Raw genomic sequence first — 15,693 nt, 5'->3', positions numbered from 1 at the left:
GGTGAGATACGTCTTTTTCGAGAGGACGGGCATTCTATTGCATATGTTTACAATGAACTTGTTGTGTGGTGGTGATCCCGCACACTTTGAGGTTTTTTAGCGGGTATATCCCTAGGGGGGGATGAAGACGGCTTCCCGCCAGCTCCGCAGTGGTCAGATCTGCAAAGACTTCACCGTCTGGCTGGGACAGGTCGCCGCCAAGTTTTGTCCCCAAGACACGATAGCTCAGGTGGGTATCCACCTAGCCGGCATAATAAAAACAGTCAAGCCTCCATTGTGAAGGAGACCTGTTGGAGGTCAGGTACAGCTTCATTAGGGTTGGCGCTATCCTCAACTCTATAGCGGAGTCTGTGGACAATTCACCGGCAGAAGCATTTACCTTCCGGTTACAGCCGTGGTTGTCCTGATCGCAGCCCTGAATGGAGATGACATCGAACATCACAGTTCACTGCTGCGCTCAGTGCTGTCAGCTCGGGTTACCAGTAACAGCGGCCGAGTTGGAGAAGCTGCGCTCATAGATCATCGTCGTTGCTGGGAGTGGCTGTTGGAATGGGCGTGGTCTTCGAACTAGTTGACTAAGCATAGCTCCTCCCCCGAAGCGGTTCCCACTTAACTCGGGCATTTTCTGCGATTCTTTTATGTTCTCGTGTTGCAAGTCGTTACGAGATGGTCTCACTGTTTCCGACTCGGAGATAATAGGCTCTCGTGGAGGGGCTGCGTGTGAGGTTGCCGATCGTCCACCCACTTCCATGCGTCTTCCCTCACAGTTGTTACTTCCATAGTCGATGCAGACGGCAGGCGAGGATCTCTTGAAGCCCCCATCTGAGGGCTTCTGGACTTCTCTGAAGGACCGTTCCATCTTCTCCCCACATGCGGCGGCTGTTCGATTATGGCATGTGGCAGAGGGTATCGAGAAATCGGGAATCAGCAAGGTCCCTGATGCTGTGAAGGCTAGGGCATACAGGTAAGCATGTCTCATCCCTTAGTCCATGTTTTGTGAATATATGCGTATCTGTGAAATAAATATACATACGTATATAACCACGCGATTTTACGATGTAGAATTTTTGTGATCAACCTGATTTCCAGATTCCGAAATTTTCATACGCAGCAGTTGAAGCTAATATTCCGCAGGTCTCTGGTGAGCCTCCTTCGTCATTACTCCCGAGATGGGCATGGATACCTCAAAGCCGTGAAGCAATACAACCAGCTGGCTCCAAGTGTGGGAGGACAAGCTCTTAAGGCTGATGAGGGTTGGGCTCGACACGTCATACAGTCCAACGACGAGATCATGGTGATATAATTGTAGTCGTGGCGGTTGCATAAAATTTGCTACTCAGGGGCAACTGGAACAGGAGCTGCGGCACAGCACGGTAGGGCAAGTCAAAGAGAGCTGCCGCCTGGCGATGGAAAGGATAATTCGGCAAGCGGCGAATGCCCATGATTTCCCTCTGGCATTGCAATGGTCAGCGGGACGCTGTATTGAGCGAACCTCAACAGCTGTGTAGGTATACATGTGGGCAGGGAAGTGGCAGGCAGGGACTCCAGGGAGTCTCCTATAGGGACCGGTGAGCTTCTCTCGGAGGTTGGCGAGAGCGCCTAATGTGGTGTGCAGATGCTCGACCCCGAGCCAGTACGCCGAGATGTACATCAACATGTGCGAACTAGCTGTGCTTGTCGGGAAAGCTAGTGATGTACATCTCTTTGCGGCTAAGGTGTCGCAGATACTATCAGGTCAGTCACTTTGGGTAGGGACAGTTTTGGTCATCATAACGTCGGCACCATTGGAAGTACTCGCCGACCATAGCTGCTTAATAACACAGTGCGTGTTAGTACATAGTCGTGCCGTATAGAAAGGCACACATCGATATCAGTTCCGGTGAAATGTGCCTACAGACCTGACATCATGCTGACAGTTCGGGTTTTATAGCATTTCCCATATGCACATGTGAGAAGTGTATTTTCCGAGATAAATGAGAACCGATCTCAGCATCTGCATAAGCAATGTAAACCTTGTTGAGAACTTGTGCTGGAGGACCGAAGCCACATCTGATCTTCCCTGAGCTCACACTTGTGCCAGGATAGCGTAGTACGTGTTTAGATACGCCAACAGTACCGAATGCCGCCTCGATAAAAGCTGCTGTGAGCTGCCTCCAAGGCTTCTGCAGTGCCTCTAATGGGGCCTACTCGACCGCAGCTACTACCCTCACTAAGGTTAACATGCAGGTGACTAGTGACCGGATCACGATGATGTCGTTTGTTAGACATACTCCTTCAGGACGTCCCTCCTGCGGCCTCGAGCGTCCTCTCTGGGACTTTGGGTGGACTGTTCAGTATTGGTAGGTGTCACACATGTCCGTCGTGATTGGCTGATTTATGCGGTCTAGGTACTGCATGCGGTACTGCCGTGCTGTGTCGGATCGCCAGTGCAAACAGTCGAGCACAGTTGAAGGAAGGGATAGCATGTGACGCCGATGCAGCGGTCCAAATGAGCAACAGCACTTCGGGGCTTCTCAGAGGTGACTACACTGAGCATGCGAAGGGGCATCTGTCTGGCTTGGTCTCAGTTCTCTGTGAGTACCCTCGCCTGCAGGAACTAGTAGACAGCGTAGTCGACTGTCGCTACGCTGAATGCCTCACCTTGATCGACGAGCTGGTCAACGACTTGGCGTATGACCCGCTTATCGGGCACCGGGCTCATGTAACCTCTCACTTCGCTGCACCCCTCTGTGAGTACATCTCAGGCGATTGGACGGTGTGCTCGTATGAGGTGCCTCATCACTCACTGCAACGCCTTCAGAGAAGTCCCTCTGCTACGTATAGCGCATGATCTTGGGTATTCCAGTGTTGAGGTATAGTAGAACTTAGCTGTCCTGCCCTGATCAGTCTCAATGGCTAGGCTCTGGAACCGGACCTCGAGGCTGCGATACAAGGCAGAATACTTCTACCCGGCGGAGGGGAGGAGAAGCTCTTCGCACGCGTTGAGGGACGCATAGATCTTCAAGCTGGTGTAGGCATATTGTTGTTGATGGGCTTCACTTAGCTGTGGACCCTCCTAGGTCCTGCGGGCGGTCGAAGTAGACTCCCGAGAGAGGATGCAGGAAATGGTGGAGGTGGTCTGTGGCCCCACAGGTTTTGCAGCTAACATACAGAAAGTCGTTTTAGAGTGAGGTTAAGAACACCACTTTGGAGTCTTGTAGTATGTACTCAGGTTCAACTTACGACAAGCAGCTGCTAAACGATGCACCTCTGACAAGCCCATAGAGGATGATCGCACAAGAGCCCTCCGACTGAGGCTAGGAGTGGTGATGGAGAGCCGACTGATGTGACGATGAGTGAGGACGCTGACACGCCTCTAGTGACACAAGCTACTGAGTGAAATTTTCTACCAATTGAGACGCTGAGTTGTATCACAGTACTTGGGTCACATTCATGGCTGATATGGTCGGTCATGATGACCATCTCTGCTCGCCTAATAGCACCGCCACATTTTCATCGCAACGCGTTAAGTCCCGAACGAGCAGCTTGCAGATTCCCATCGGCCTAAGAGTGGCTGTCACTCTCTGGAGGTGTTGTGGCTCCTTGCATTGCCTCTCTGAGTGATACGAAACGTGTGCCGGCTTTCACGGGTTTCCTGTGATACACTGAAGTTTTTGTGTTCGCTCGTCGCAACGTGGTACCCCCTTGCATGCAGTCAGCTGATACCCCCTATCATTCAAACCCCGCTCATCACACAGTAGCTTTCCGACAATGGAAGCTGACACCTCCAGAGAAGACGACCAGGTGAACGGACGAAGTGGAATTTGTATCTTAGTTATTCTCTCTGATGCGGCAGATTCTCAGTTTGCGAATTGAATTACAGAAGGTCAAACGACAACGCGATGAAGGGTGGGGAATATCTTTCATGTCGTTCATCATGCTTTACTCTACTCTCAGTCTCTCTCAATTGTCGAAGAGGCTCGACGACTGTCAGAGGCTCCTGGTTCTACAGGGCGTGGACGCTGACCGAGAGCTCCAGCGGGCGGAAACCGCCAGTATGCGTCTGGAGGACTTCATGGCAAGCTGCAGTCGAGCTTGGAAGCCTCAAAGCGACTCAGCAGCGGCAGCGGGGGCTCCATCGCCAGTCGCATTACCAAGCATTAGTGTGCCGGTTGTGACCCCGGTATTTTCGCCTAGTATTTTCTCGGCATTTGGCGTTGATGGTGGGGAGTCATTTCGATGGGAAGAAGGTGAGTAATGTGATTCACACGGACTTGAAGACACTTGTGTGATTTCAGGTATCACCAAGGGTGACGCGACTTCAGAGGACTTACAGGCTGAAGTGAGTCGCCCATCCGATTGGTGGGGCTACAGAGCTTGCAGGTTCAGAATCTGCGTCTTGTCGTTAAGCGTATGACCGATGATGCAGAGGACTTCAGCGGGACGGTCGGCACTCTACGGAGCTCCTTGAATGAAGAGCGGAAGATGGCTCAGCGGTATAGGGAATCTTATGAGCGTTTGAGTGTCAAATTGAACGCTCTCGAAGCCGACATTAGAGAAGAAGTCCTAGGAAGAGGAAATGTGAAGGTAAGGCTCGCCGTCCCGTAGGGGTTAATGCGTTCGATCAGCCGCTACTGCGTTATCTCGAGGAGGACGGCTCAGCACAAGGTTGCTTAGCGCTGATTCGAGAAGGCTGCTCCGAGGCACTGTCTACGACTACTAGTGTCCTGCGGCCCGACGACTTTCCCGTTGATGCCGTTAAGTCGTGCACTGGGCCTGATTCGGTTCATGTGGATCAGACGTGAGCCTTCCCGTGGAGTGATGTCGTTCCAATGCATAATATTAGATCAGTGAGAAATGACGATGGAGTGGTTGGCATCCGAGTACCGCTGCGGAGCAAGCAGACCAGTAGTGGGCCCAACGGTCGAAGGGCGGTACTCGCCGAACTTAACGAAACTCGAGAGGTGAACGGTGCGAATGCCGCGAAGGTGAACTTTATGGTAGAGAATTGGCAAGTATAGTTTTCATCAGAAACCCTTGGTCCGACAACCCAGTACCCACAACGCCAGGGCTGTTCGCAACTTCAATGTCAAGGATGACTATGTATCCAATACGACATAACGACATGCTTAACCTTCCTTTACATCGAATACTGTTCTTGAGTGAGCGAGTGGTCACACGATATGACACTATGTCGACAATATTGTCACTAAAATGGCGTTGGATATATTCTATGATATCGGACGGTCTCTCTTGGGATAAAATTTCTCCATAGAGCACAGATACTCCCGGATGAGAACTAGTAACACAAGAGTGGAGTGCCGCAACGCGTGTGACAACTGCAATTACTGCATGTGATGATACTCATTCCTTCTGTTCTGTCTCACACACATTCATCTCGATGTCCCTCTCCTCTGTGGTAGAGGACAATACCTCCTCCTCTCGTGCTGGAGCTTGCCGATATCTGAACACTGTGAATAGCACGTCGTGTAGGTTGGAGTTTTTACTGTGTGCCTGCCGCTATACAACCGAGCAAAGCCACTGAACCAACCATGTTCGAATGATGGTCCCATATGACGTGATTCAATAGAACCGTGGCTACTTTACATAGAACACCAACCTGACACCGTGGATACGATTCTTCCGAAGTCATGCGGGGAACTCACCACAGTGAAAGTAGTTGCCGTGACCAGCTCTCTGAGGTGGAAGCCGTAGAATGAAATACCGATTCCTATGACACACGAGGCTAGCAAAGAGGGGAGGGCCTGGAACACTCGATGGAGGAACTGTTTCAGCGAACGACAACCTCGAGCGTCCAGGTGTAGTCGTTAATCAACGTCCAGAATTCCCCGTTGATTGCTGCAGCTACGATAAGCACGGGTATACTGAGAACGTTGTTGTAATAAACTCTGGTCCACGTTGACATGGGAACTGAGGCAAACCCTAGCGATAGCTATTCGATTTGAGAGCTTGGTCTTGCCCGTGTTGATGATGTGCTTAACAAAGGCCATTTCAGTGACAATCGCCATGAAATAGAGCGAGACCCAGAAGTAGCCTTGTGCCTGATTCGAAGTATTAAACCTAGAGCTAACTCTTGCCCACCTGCATTCCGTCGTCCCTGACCATATATAGGAAGGCCCCTAGGACTATTCCGAAGAGAGCCAGCCAAGACTGAAACAGTAGGTTGCTAACCGCCACAATGAGAGCCATTGCGCACGGTACTCCAATCCCTACGGCCGAGCCTCTTACCTTCCCGCTTGGTAATTCCCTTCCGAGATAATAGTAGTCGAAGAATGAGACTGCCAGGGGGGAGCACGATCTGACATAAACCCGAATCGTCTTGGAGGAATATGCACTAACTTGCCTAAAAACAATAACGGTCTCAACATTAACATGCTGCAAGGCTTTCACGTTCGTGAAAAGGCACAGGCAGAAGATAGCAACGACACCTGAGGACGGCTTCAACCATGGAGTTGACAAGCGGCCTCACCACTGAAGCGCCGAGCCAGCGAGTACTCCAGTGGCGCCAACTCAATGTCGGTCTTGGAGTAGCTTGCGAAAGTCTTGACGAATACTAAGAAAAAGCTGAGCCCCTTGTGATTCCATCGCTTACATGCTGTAGTGAGGAATTGGCAAATGAGGACGAAGCATGGTGAGGGTATCGAATGCACAGCCAACTTGTTGACTATCTGAGAGACGGTTCACTGTAGAGGCCGTCGTCGCGTTAGGTCGGCCCACTAGGAGTGTGCTGCTGCAGGCCGCGTACATGGCAATAGCCCATCCCACACGAGAGCTGTACTTGGCGTCCTGTACTCGGTAGCAGTGATGGGCGATGTGATGCTACTGTATTCACCTCTCGGTTGGTTGGTATAACTCCTGCGCCCTCTGGCTTTCCGATGACTTTTTCAGTCATTTACTCTACTGTTTCAATTGGGAGTCTGTACCCATTTTTTGATTTTTGCTATTCGGCTCTGTTATCATACTATCATTGATTGAAATTGATAATGTGAACCCAAGCAATTCTGACTCCCGAGAAAGGCACGAGACCATGCACTACACTTGATAATGACAGAATAATGTTCGTGTTATGCAGTGTGGGAAAATATGCACATGCTCAACCACGTATGTTGGTCACAATATGGAAAATCTGAGGAAATTTTGGGAAATTCTTGTAAACTTGTATTATTGGTGAGGAAACTGGCAAGCTCAGTTGAGGAAAGTTAATATATATTCCAACACTAATGTTCTGTAACTGGACTCATGGAGTTGAGACATCAGCGGGCGCGGCAGCCGCTACATCAGACCCTTCCGTCTCGGCCGTGACCAGCACCTCCGGAATTACCCCGATTGACCGAGCACGCGCTGATCTTCATCATCCCATTTTGGACTTAAGGCGATATGGGTTGAAGGGGGACTCCTACCAATTCCAAGAAAAAATGGGGTGTACATTAGCTCAGGTTCTGGCCAAAAAGGAGGTTGTCATATTCAACGTATTCAGCCTCGCGGTACGTCGAAACCTCCCGTTCCTCCGCCACATCGCACTTATTGCTTCGACAATGGAAGTGGATCGGCATACTGTGGTCTGCCGATAACGCCATCGGGGTTGTGAGAGCTGCCTTACTCATCGCTTGGCCCTGTGCTCAAGTTTTATGCTCAGCTTTCCCTCGGGAGCTGAACTACACACACTTGAACGGAAGTTAATTTGCACTGAGACCTCGCTGCCCACAGGCCAGAGGCCAAGGAGCAGACGATGTAACGCGTGTAAAAACGGCCGATTATCGCATGCTGTCGCACATTGACACTCGACCTAATTTTCAAGCTCCCATCCGACCATACCGGTTAAGTGTCCACTGAACTCTTGGGAATCCCACCAACGAGCCTCTCCATCTTTCCCCCGGCCTTTTAGCTTCTTGTTTACCAAGGTCACTCACTACCATGGCCGAAACGTCTGAGGAGCTTATCCGGAACGCCGAGTGTGACACGGAGAAGGTAGTAGTGGGCAGGCTGGGCCTTGGGGATAGTCCTGATGTCCTTCCAGCTTAACGCGGCTCTAAAGGCGATCAGCTATGGGGTCCCTCAAGGCCTTTCGCGAGTACCGTGGATCGAGACGCTGGCCCTTACCAGTACGCAGGAGCCCATCTCGGAGAAGGGCCTGAAGCCGGACGATAGAGTTGAGATTGAGAAGGCTATGTAATGTCACTCGAAGCTGCTCAGCACAGGGTGGTAAGTGTAGGTACAGTCAAGTTCAAGAGAGCGTGGTAGAGGCTTTCCGGAGGTTCGCTGCTATGGGCATCGAGGCAAACCGCCCTGACGACTTCTATGCTGAGATGCTCAAAACTGATCAACAGATGGGCAAGGTACGGACGGAAAGGCTGAATCGAAACAGCCGTACTCCTATTGGTGTAGATCCGAGAGAACCTCGCTGATCAACAGAAGCGCATTGAAATCGTGGAGGACAGGAAGCGGAAACAGGCCGAGAAAAAGTAGGGGGCAGCCGGGGTCCAGTCGTCTTGAGCTTTCCTGACTGTTCCAAGATGACCAACCGGTTATTCTGACAGCGGAGCGGTGCTTCGTTACGTCCATTCTTGTCATTAGTGGGCTTATGATTGCATCCAGGTTTGGGAAGAAGATGCAGGTGGCAGCAGCTCAGGCCCGAGCTGCTCAGAAACGTGAGAATTTGGCAGAGATCGAGAAGTGGAAAGAGGCCAAGGGGGAAGGTACTAATAGTTTATCAAAAGCCATACCGCACCTTTGGAAGAAATTGCAATACAACCGCCGATCAATTGCATCGTCGTATCAGATGAGTCCGCCAGTGTTGGAAAGACTTTGGAAAAGGTCTCCAAGAAGGGCGCTCAGCGGTCGGCTGAGATGGAAGGTGCTAGTCACGGCAAGGGAGGGAAGGGTGGCAAGGGAGGGAAGGGTGGCAAGGGTGGCAAGGGTGGCAAGGGAAGAGTGAATAAGAAACGCGTTGCTAAGGACAAGAAGTAATAAAAGGCCCTTGGTCGTTGTCGTGATGGTCGTTGATAGATACGGCCAGGGTGGGCCTAAACGAGTGTTGAAGAACAACTCAGCCGACAGTTGCCGTGACGTCTCTTCTTTTAAGGCCTCTAAGCATTCCCCCATGGGTAAGGGGAAAGGGAAGGGGAAAGGAAAGGGTGTTAGGAAGCCTATCAAGAAGGGCGCTGCTGCTGCTGCTGCTGGAAAACGCTGAGAAGCAGCGTAAAACGTACACTGTTTCTACCTACGTATGTTGGGCATACATATTGGGTTGAGTTTGCAAGGGGAAGAGTGGGAGGGCCGATAGATTTGAATTATCTGTAATATGGTAAAAACTCGGGAAACTTCGAGGAAGAAGGGGAGCAAGGCGTTGGAGGCGTGCTTGGCGTCATCGTCATCATCATCATCGTCGTCATGTTCGACTGCCGCTCCCTCGGATCCCTCACCGCCGCAAAAGGCCGAGGTCGTCACTTTACGGTTGACCCCGCGCACCCACATGATAGAACAACTCTTACGGCTGGCAGATATCAACTTTAAACTGCAGTTGCGCATGACGCCGCAGACCACAGTGAAATCCATTGTAGAGCGAGTATTGGCTCGATGGCGCTCCCATGTGGGGGATGAGCACAGAATTGTCACCCAGGGTTTGTGCTTGCACCTCCCCCCTACTGTGGACGATGGGCAGTCCCTCCCAGCTGAGTGGAGCATCCATGACGTTGTACAGGCGTACCCTCGTTGTGTGGATGGGGGGGTTACGTGGCTGGTGTTTGATGGTGAAGATGATCGAGGCCCCCCAGAGGTGCCTGCTCCAAAACCCTCGTCACCGATCGACACTACTGAGAGCTGCATAAGAGGAATTATGGAGTCGACTTGTGATTCTGCCGTCATTGCAGCGGCACAGGCGGTAGAGAATATACCGGATTTTGGAGGGATTCCTGGTGTGGTTGGTTCGGTCGCTAGCGGCTCGACTGTGGCTGACTTCTCACCCAAGAGGAGGCAGCAGCGTCGGCCTGTGAAACGGGGAGCTCCTGATGATGGCGACTTCACAGCGGACTTGGTTGACGCGTCAAAGGAGTCAACACGGAGGGAGCAACAGAGTGGGAGGAAGAGAGCTCGGGTGGAGGTTGAGGAGGGTCGGCTAGGGCGGGATGAGGATGAAGTTGACTGCACTATGGCGACTGCGTTACGGATGTCACACACGACTCACATGGCCTTGTTGGCCTTCCAAGAGAAGCAACAGGTGAAGCGGTACCAGTGTTGAACTCCTTCTGAGCTTTCTCACTATATTATGGGAATTTGTACGACTTGGGGTAGGAGTGTACAAAATCGATATGAATTTCTCAAAATTTTAGCCGATTCTCTTCGTTGGTATCAACACGCGTAGTTGATACCGTGGACATTCATCATCACGACAGCTCTGAGGTGGAAAGGATTATGTGAGCTCTTCAGGAGATGCTCGAGCGACAGCAGACGCAGTTCGCCAAGATGTTGGAGCAACAACAGGATTGGATGAAGTCCTTACACGGGACCATGCTGGAGACCCTCCAACTCGCCCTGAGAGCAGCAGCAACACCCACGAATCACAAGGAATCGGCTGAGCCGAGGGGTGGATAATTTAGCCCTGCGTACACGACAGTAAAACAATCAGTAGCATGCTTTCTCCAGCGAAGAGTTGCGTTTTGAAAAGTGTCCTCTGTTGGGGCGATCTGACTTTTGGAGAGTTATAACTCGGCTTAACACGGAGAAGGTGTGTGAGTGGTTGCTAGAGACCCTACACCGAAGTGTGTTGAATCGTCTCCTAGCAGCTCTGATCCTCGAGGCTGGGGTAGTGAATGTGAAAGAGCTCGAGAGGAGATTCTGGTGCTGACTAGTATGAGAGGAAAACGTGGGGGTTGAGGTGTATCAGTAGAGTCACGAAATATTGTTTGTCAAATAGACGCTTTGAGATTAGCGCATATGGCGATTACGCGGTAGACAGGGTGCCGTAGAGATAGTTCTTACCATGCCAGACGAAAGGCAATCGTTACGGCGACGTATAGCGTACATCGTATACGATTACGGAGGGTTGGTGGAATTGGTATTCAATGCATAGCCATTATCAGTGATAATGGCCGTGATAATTTGTCACGGTCCACATTTCTCACCCCGTTAGTAATCGTCCCTTGTCCTGTGGCCCTTCCTGTGGCCTTCCGCACGACTCGCAATCAGTACGGGCTTATAGACCTGACAATGCCTCTGCCTCGGGTCTGTTGCGTCGACTTCCATTGATATCGTTTATGGTTTAAATTGGTGGTTCGGTCACGACACCTCCTGCTGCACTCACCCAAACTTCAGGGTTTTAGGAAATAGCTGACTTTCCCAACTGCATGTACTCCTCCCATTATCACATTGACAGTCGCAGGATGTCTTGGCATCTTGCAGTTCCCCCATTATTGTTATCATCATCAACTCTACCTCGACTAAGATACATGACCATGCGGGCTGCTATCTTGGCGTTGATTTTGAGTGTCGGCTTGGCCGTCCCCAGTACACCTCCTAACCATCATCATCATCATCACCACAGTCACTTCGCGGTAAAGCCCAGTCTCCTGTTTTTGGTGGGCTACTAGGAGGTTGTAGGTCCTAGTCGCAGGCTCCACAGGCTACTACAATTACCGTCATCAGGCTGATATCTGCCACGCTCATACGATATTGAGGAAACATGGAATACCCGAACGGAACATCATCCTCTTCTCGTAAGCAGTAGCAGCAGCAGTAGCAGCCGAGAGCTCACCTGAGCATCTTGACTCAGAACGGATGATGTTGCTAATTCGCCAGAGAACCCTCTCCCAGGAACACTCTTCAACCACCCCGGTGAGTCAACAAGCGCCGCTATAGGGAAGTTCAGTGACGAATGGTACGGGAATTTTCCATCAATTAGTGCGCCCTCGAACTAACGCAGTGTGAAAAAAGTTTTGTGCCAACTAGTGGCTTTGATACTTTCCAGAGTTCAAACGTAGACTTTCATTAACATCAAAATGCAGTTGATCGATTAGCAATGGCTCGAGAGCATTACAAAGTCTATGGTAGTACTTTCAAAATCATAGAAAATAAAATTGAAAAAAAAAGAAAAAATTTTTCGGAAAAGTGATCTCAAAGGCACTGACTTGAATGAGGATTTATTTGTAATTTTTTTTCTCTTTTAGATAGTCGAGGCAAGGGCCACAATGTCTACAAGGACTGTCTGGTGGACTATCGTGGGGATGACGTCACCGTGGATAATTTCGAAGCGGTAGGAGGCAAAATAAGCGAAAAATTTACAAGATCGGAGAATTTTACGCAGTTTCGAAGGGGTTGAGATTGACCATCTTAGGTCTTGACTGGGAACGCGTCGGGCGTTCCCAGGGGTCTCCCAGTTCTCAACAGTTCCGAGGAGGACTTTGTCTTCATAAACTTCGTGGACCACGGCGAAAGTGAGTTGGGTCTACAGACAGTTGTCTCTATCCTGACTCGAATACTCGGCGTAGTGAATGATACTACAGATGATGGTACCATCAGAGGGTTGCATAGTAGCACGGAATACATAGTGGGAGCATCGTCTCAAGTTTTGGCGATGATCTCTTGTGGATGCACTCATTGTGTGGTCAGGCGGGGCTGTCAGCTTCCCCAACGAGAACCTTAAGCGAGAGAAGTTCCACCGAATATTGAAGCATATGAAGGAACAGAAGATGTAGTGTCATGGGGAGGGAGGCTCGCTTTCATTCGCGAGGGCGCAGGTTCAAAAACATGGTCATCTACATTGAAGCTTGTGAGAGTGGAAGTATGTTCGATGACGATGATGATATTCCATCTGGAATGTAGTCCAGATTGCCGTGGAAAGTGTCAGAGAATTCCCATGTTAGTTTCATCGTAACAGCGGCCAACGCTACTGAGTCCAGCTGGGGGACCTACTGCCCTAGTGGGGTGGATCCTGATGTGGGTCTCGATTCATCGGTGAAGGAATAGGCACTTGATCGGCTACGCGTATTGATGACACAATTTTTGTACCCTCCTATGTGAGAGTTGTGAGCTGAGCTGATGGAAATTAGAAGGTCTTCCGATGGAGTGCATGGTCTCAGGCTGATATGGTTGATGGGCGGCATATAGGAACATGTCTGGGGGACCTGTTCTCGGTTAACTGGATGGAGGATTCAGAGCTTCCTCAAGTGGAAGGGGAAACTGTGGGAGATCAAGTCGATAAGATAACGAGATTGACAACACGGAGGTGGGCTGTAGCATGATGGGTGACTTCTTCTATGCGGAGCTCTCAGTCACGTCCAGAAGTATGGTGATCCGGAGGTGACCAAACGCCGCGTTACAGACTTCCAGGGCGCGACAGACGATCAAGGCTGGCTTGACCTTCCTGTGAAAGTCGATGTTGAAGATTCATTGGTGCTCTTGAATAAACCTACCCCCGAGTAGGAAGTGTGTGGGATGCGCTGGTCACAGTCCTTCGTTTTAGGGCTATTGCGACAGCGGCTGGTGTGTTGTCGGAGTTCCTGGGGCGACCTGTTGGTGTGTCTGCTCCCACAGCGACCTCGACAGAAGTGGGACTGGGTTGGCTTGGTTATCCTCTGGGGAGTGGGGGGGAATATGCACATGGTCAACTACATGTGTCGGTGACAATATGAGAATTCTGGGGAAATTTTGGGAAATTATTATCGGTTTCTCTGCACCTACTCCAATTCTTATTTAAACTCCCATAGTTATCTATAGAAAAGGTATATAGAAAGAATTTTATTGAAACTTCTATAGAAAATTTCTGAACTCAGCTGAGGAGAGTGAGTATATATTCCAGCACTACCCTCGGGTCACTCTGGTGAGCTCTTGCACTGAGTATTTATACGTTTTAGGACGACGACGACGCACAGCTTCTAGCCCGGCGAGAGCGGCTCGCCCGTCATAAAGCGACCAGCAGCGTGCCGGCCAGGATAATAGAAATCAACAACGCGTAGGGAGCGACGCTCGTGAGGAGGGATATGATATCAATGTGCAGGTTCGTGAAGGTGTATCGAGAGTCCCAACATACGGGAAATTACGTAGCTGAATTGAAGGCGGTGAACGACTTGATCGCGGCAGCACAAGCTCGGGTTGGTCGACTCCTCGTTGAGGCAGTGTATTGGTTCCTGTCTAGGCTGAGCAGTTGAGGAAGCGCATGGCACCTCTTAGAAGTGCTCAGAAGGAGGATGAGGTCGTCATTGAGTAGAGAGCAGAGGGCGCGGAGTTGAAGTTGAACTCTCCGTTTATGGAATACTTTTTGTGACATCCGTGATGAGGAGTATGCCCCAGGATCGCATGTATTATTTTAGTGATTGAAGTGTAGCGTTTCTCGTGCTAGGGAAATTTGCTGCTGTTTTTGATACCCCTACAACTGTTGTGTTCACCAGTGGGAATATCTGAGGTAGTTGTACCGAGCATTGATTGAAGAAATGCCCTGGCTGCTGAGGCCTTTGCGTTTCTCCTCGATTTCTACACTAGGACCACCAGGGCAAGCAGCACCCAGGCATATACCTGCTAGTGTGTGGAATAAGATCGGCAAGAACCTCCATCTCGATCAGCGGTACTTCCGATATTTGATAGTCGCTGGATGTGTCGCCACGAGTACCGATTGTCTCATGGGCTCGATGACACTGGCTCTGGGTCCTGATAGTCGTATGTGTCGTGTCAGACATCCCCTGGGAATCCTCAAGACAATGATAGATGACCATTTCCATTGCAAATTCCCTGAGGTGAGTGATGTCGAAATCGCCCCTGTTGGGTTCAGAGCGTTTTCCGGGCAGGCATTCATCTTCGAGTCGGCCTTTCCACCGGTGATTCGATCGGAGGTGGCTTTCGATGAGCTCCTCATTCCTCAAGTGAGACCGGCTTGGTGAACTCCTTTTTTACTCGTTGACTAGAGAGGAATCGTGTGACTAGTCTTCCTCACGGTGGTGAATTATTATACCTTCGTCACCCGCCACGAATTCAACTGGGATTTGACACTCGACGATCGACGAGAATGTTCCGAAATTTTCATTCGGTATTTGAAAATGCTGACGCCCTTCACAGGCTTTTCGACTTCATTTTGTATTAGGACCATCCCTCCCGATCAAGAAGTGATACGTTTTACATCAGTGGTGAGGTAGATGGTTTCACTTGAGTACCACAGATGGATGCAGATTCCGACACTCAGTGGCTGTTGAGGCCGCAAGCAACAGCTCATCAACCTGAAATGTTATGTCGAGTAGTGGCGAGTGGAAGTGAGAAACTTCATTCATTGAAGCTCATTGTGACAATATTTTCCACGGAGATTTTCTCTTTTTTCCGGAATGCTACTATCGGAAGATGTTCCTGTACGAGGTCCCACAGTAGGAGCGGTGTGGGCAGCTGATGTATATCGTAAGGATGAGATCGACCGATATCACTATCCGGTCTTCCACCAGGTAAGTAGATTGCAGGTCTAGCATTGTTAAAGTAGCTGCAGGTGGACGGCTTACGGCTCTTCTCAACTGCCGAGGCATCCGAGGCCATGGTGGTTCAAGACTTGCAAGAGACTCTTGAAGGTCCGCGGTGGGTGCAGTGGTTCGATTGGTTGGATTTCATGCTCATGTTCTACTGCTTGCTCACCTACTTAGGACTGATAGAGTCTTTGTTCGGTGTGGGCGTTGACATGCGGTGGGACTATACGGTCACGTTTCCCTTCACGGACCCTAGTCTCGA

General features: G+C 50.4%; 5 protein-coding genes across 5 annotated transcripts in view; all 5 read left to right on the top strand.

The window, feature by feature from the left end:
* Nucleotides 1-785: 785 nt before the first annotated feature.
* Pmar_PMAR003659 (hypothetical protein) lies at nt 786-3,360 on the top strand (the record flags this gene model as incomplete). The annotated part of the gene is made up of 13 exons (XM_002784354.1): nt 786-964; nt 1,135-1,294; nt 1,341-1,465; nt 1,509-1,568; nt 1,616-1,734; nt 2,102-2,226; nt 2,279-2,339; nt 2,388-2,519; nt 2,568-2,701; nt 2,745-2,852; nt 2,900-3,010; nt 3,060-3,166; nt 3,212-3,360. 13 exons carry the CDS (start codon nt 786-788, stop codon nt 3,327-3,329), a joined length of 1,539 nt encoding a protein of 512 aa, XP_002784400.1. The 3' UTR covers nt 3,330-3,360.
* Nucleotides 3,361-3,750: 390 nt separating this feature from the next.
* Nucleotides 3,751-5,100, top strand: Pmar_PMAR003658 (hypothetical protein; the record flags this gene model as incomplete). Its single annotated transcript, XM_002784353.1, has 8 exons — nt 3,751-3,783; nt 3,836-3,888; nt 3,937-4,229; nt 4,278-4,321; nt 4,363-4,566; nt 4,608-4,780; nt 4,826-4,967; nt 5,011-5,100. The coding sequence occupies 8 exons, from the start codon at nt 3,751-3,753 to the stop codon at nt 5,098-5,100; spliced, it is 1,032 nt and encodes a 343-aa protein (XP_002784399.1).
* Nucleotides 5,101-7,914: 2,814 nt separating this feature from the next.
* Pmar_PMAR003657 (EBNA1 binding protein 2, putative) lies at nt 7,915-9,233 on the top strand (the record flags this gene model as incomplete). The annotated part of the gene is made up of 7 exons (XM_002784352.1): nt 7,915-7,968; nt 8,018-8,169; nt 8,213-8,336; nt 8,386-8,462; nt 8,596-8,696; nt 8,780-8,963; nt 9,007-9,233. The coding sequence occupies 7 exons, from the start codon at nt 7,915-7,917 to the stop codon at nt 9,188-9,190; spliced, it is 876 nt and encodes a 291-aa protein (XP_002784398.1). The 3' UTR covers nt 9,191-9,233.
* A 239-nt stretch (nt 9,234-9,472) lies between these two features.
* Nucleotides 9,473-15,133, top strand: Pmar_PMAR003656 (hypothetical protein; the record flags this gene model as incomplete). The annotated part of the gene is made up of 17 exons (XM_002784351.1): nt 9,473-10,216; nt 11,596-11,711; nt 11,768-11,829; nt 12,162-12,247; nt 12,329-12,428; nt 12,604-12,685; nt 12,732-12,812; nt 12,858-12,934; nt 13,102-13,219; nt 13,266-13,412; nt 13,457-13,541; nt 13,848-13,945; nt 13,991-14,084; nt 14,129-14,196; nt 14,663-14,723; nt 14,775-14,849; nt 15,068-15,133. 17 exons carry the CDS (start codon nt 9,473-9,475, stop codon nt 15,131-15,133), a joined length of 2,160 nt encoding a protein of 719 aa, XP_002784397.1.
* Nucleotides 15,134-15,302: 169 nt separating this feature from the next.
* Nucleotides 15,303-15,693, top strand: part of Pmar_PMAR003655 (conserved hypothetical protein) — a gene marked incomplete at both ends in the record, with an annotated part of 518 nt that continues 127 nt past the window's right edge. The window contains 2 exons of the mRNA XM_002784350.1: nt 15,303-15,416; nt 15,458-15,693. Coding sequence (XP_002784396.1) covers nt 15,303-15,416; nt 15,458-15,693 — 350 coding nt within the window. The remainder of the gene's footprint in view (nt 15,417-15,457) is intronic.

Source organism: Perkinsus marinus (genome assembly GCF_000006405.1).
Source record: "Perkinsus marinus ATCC 50983 genomic scaffold scf_1104296935302, whole genome shotgun sequence".
NCBI classification, from domain to species: domain Eukaryota; phylum Perkinsozoa; order Perkinsida; family Perkinsidae; genus Perkinsus; species Perkinsus marinus.
Note: the sequence above shows the minus strand (reverse complement) of the source record. Positions and strands in the feature narration are given on the sequence as shown.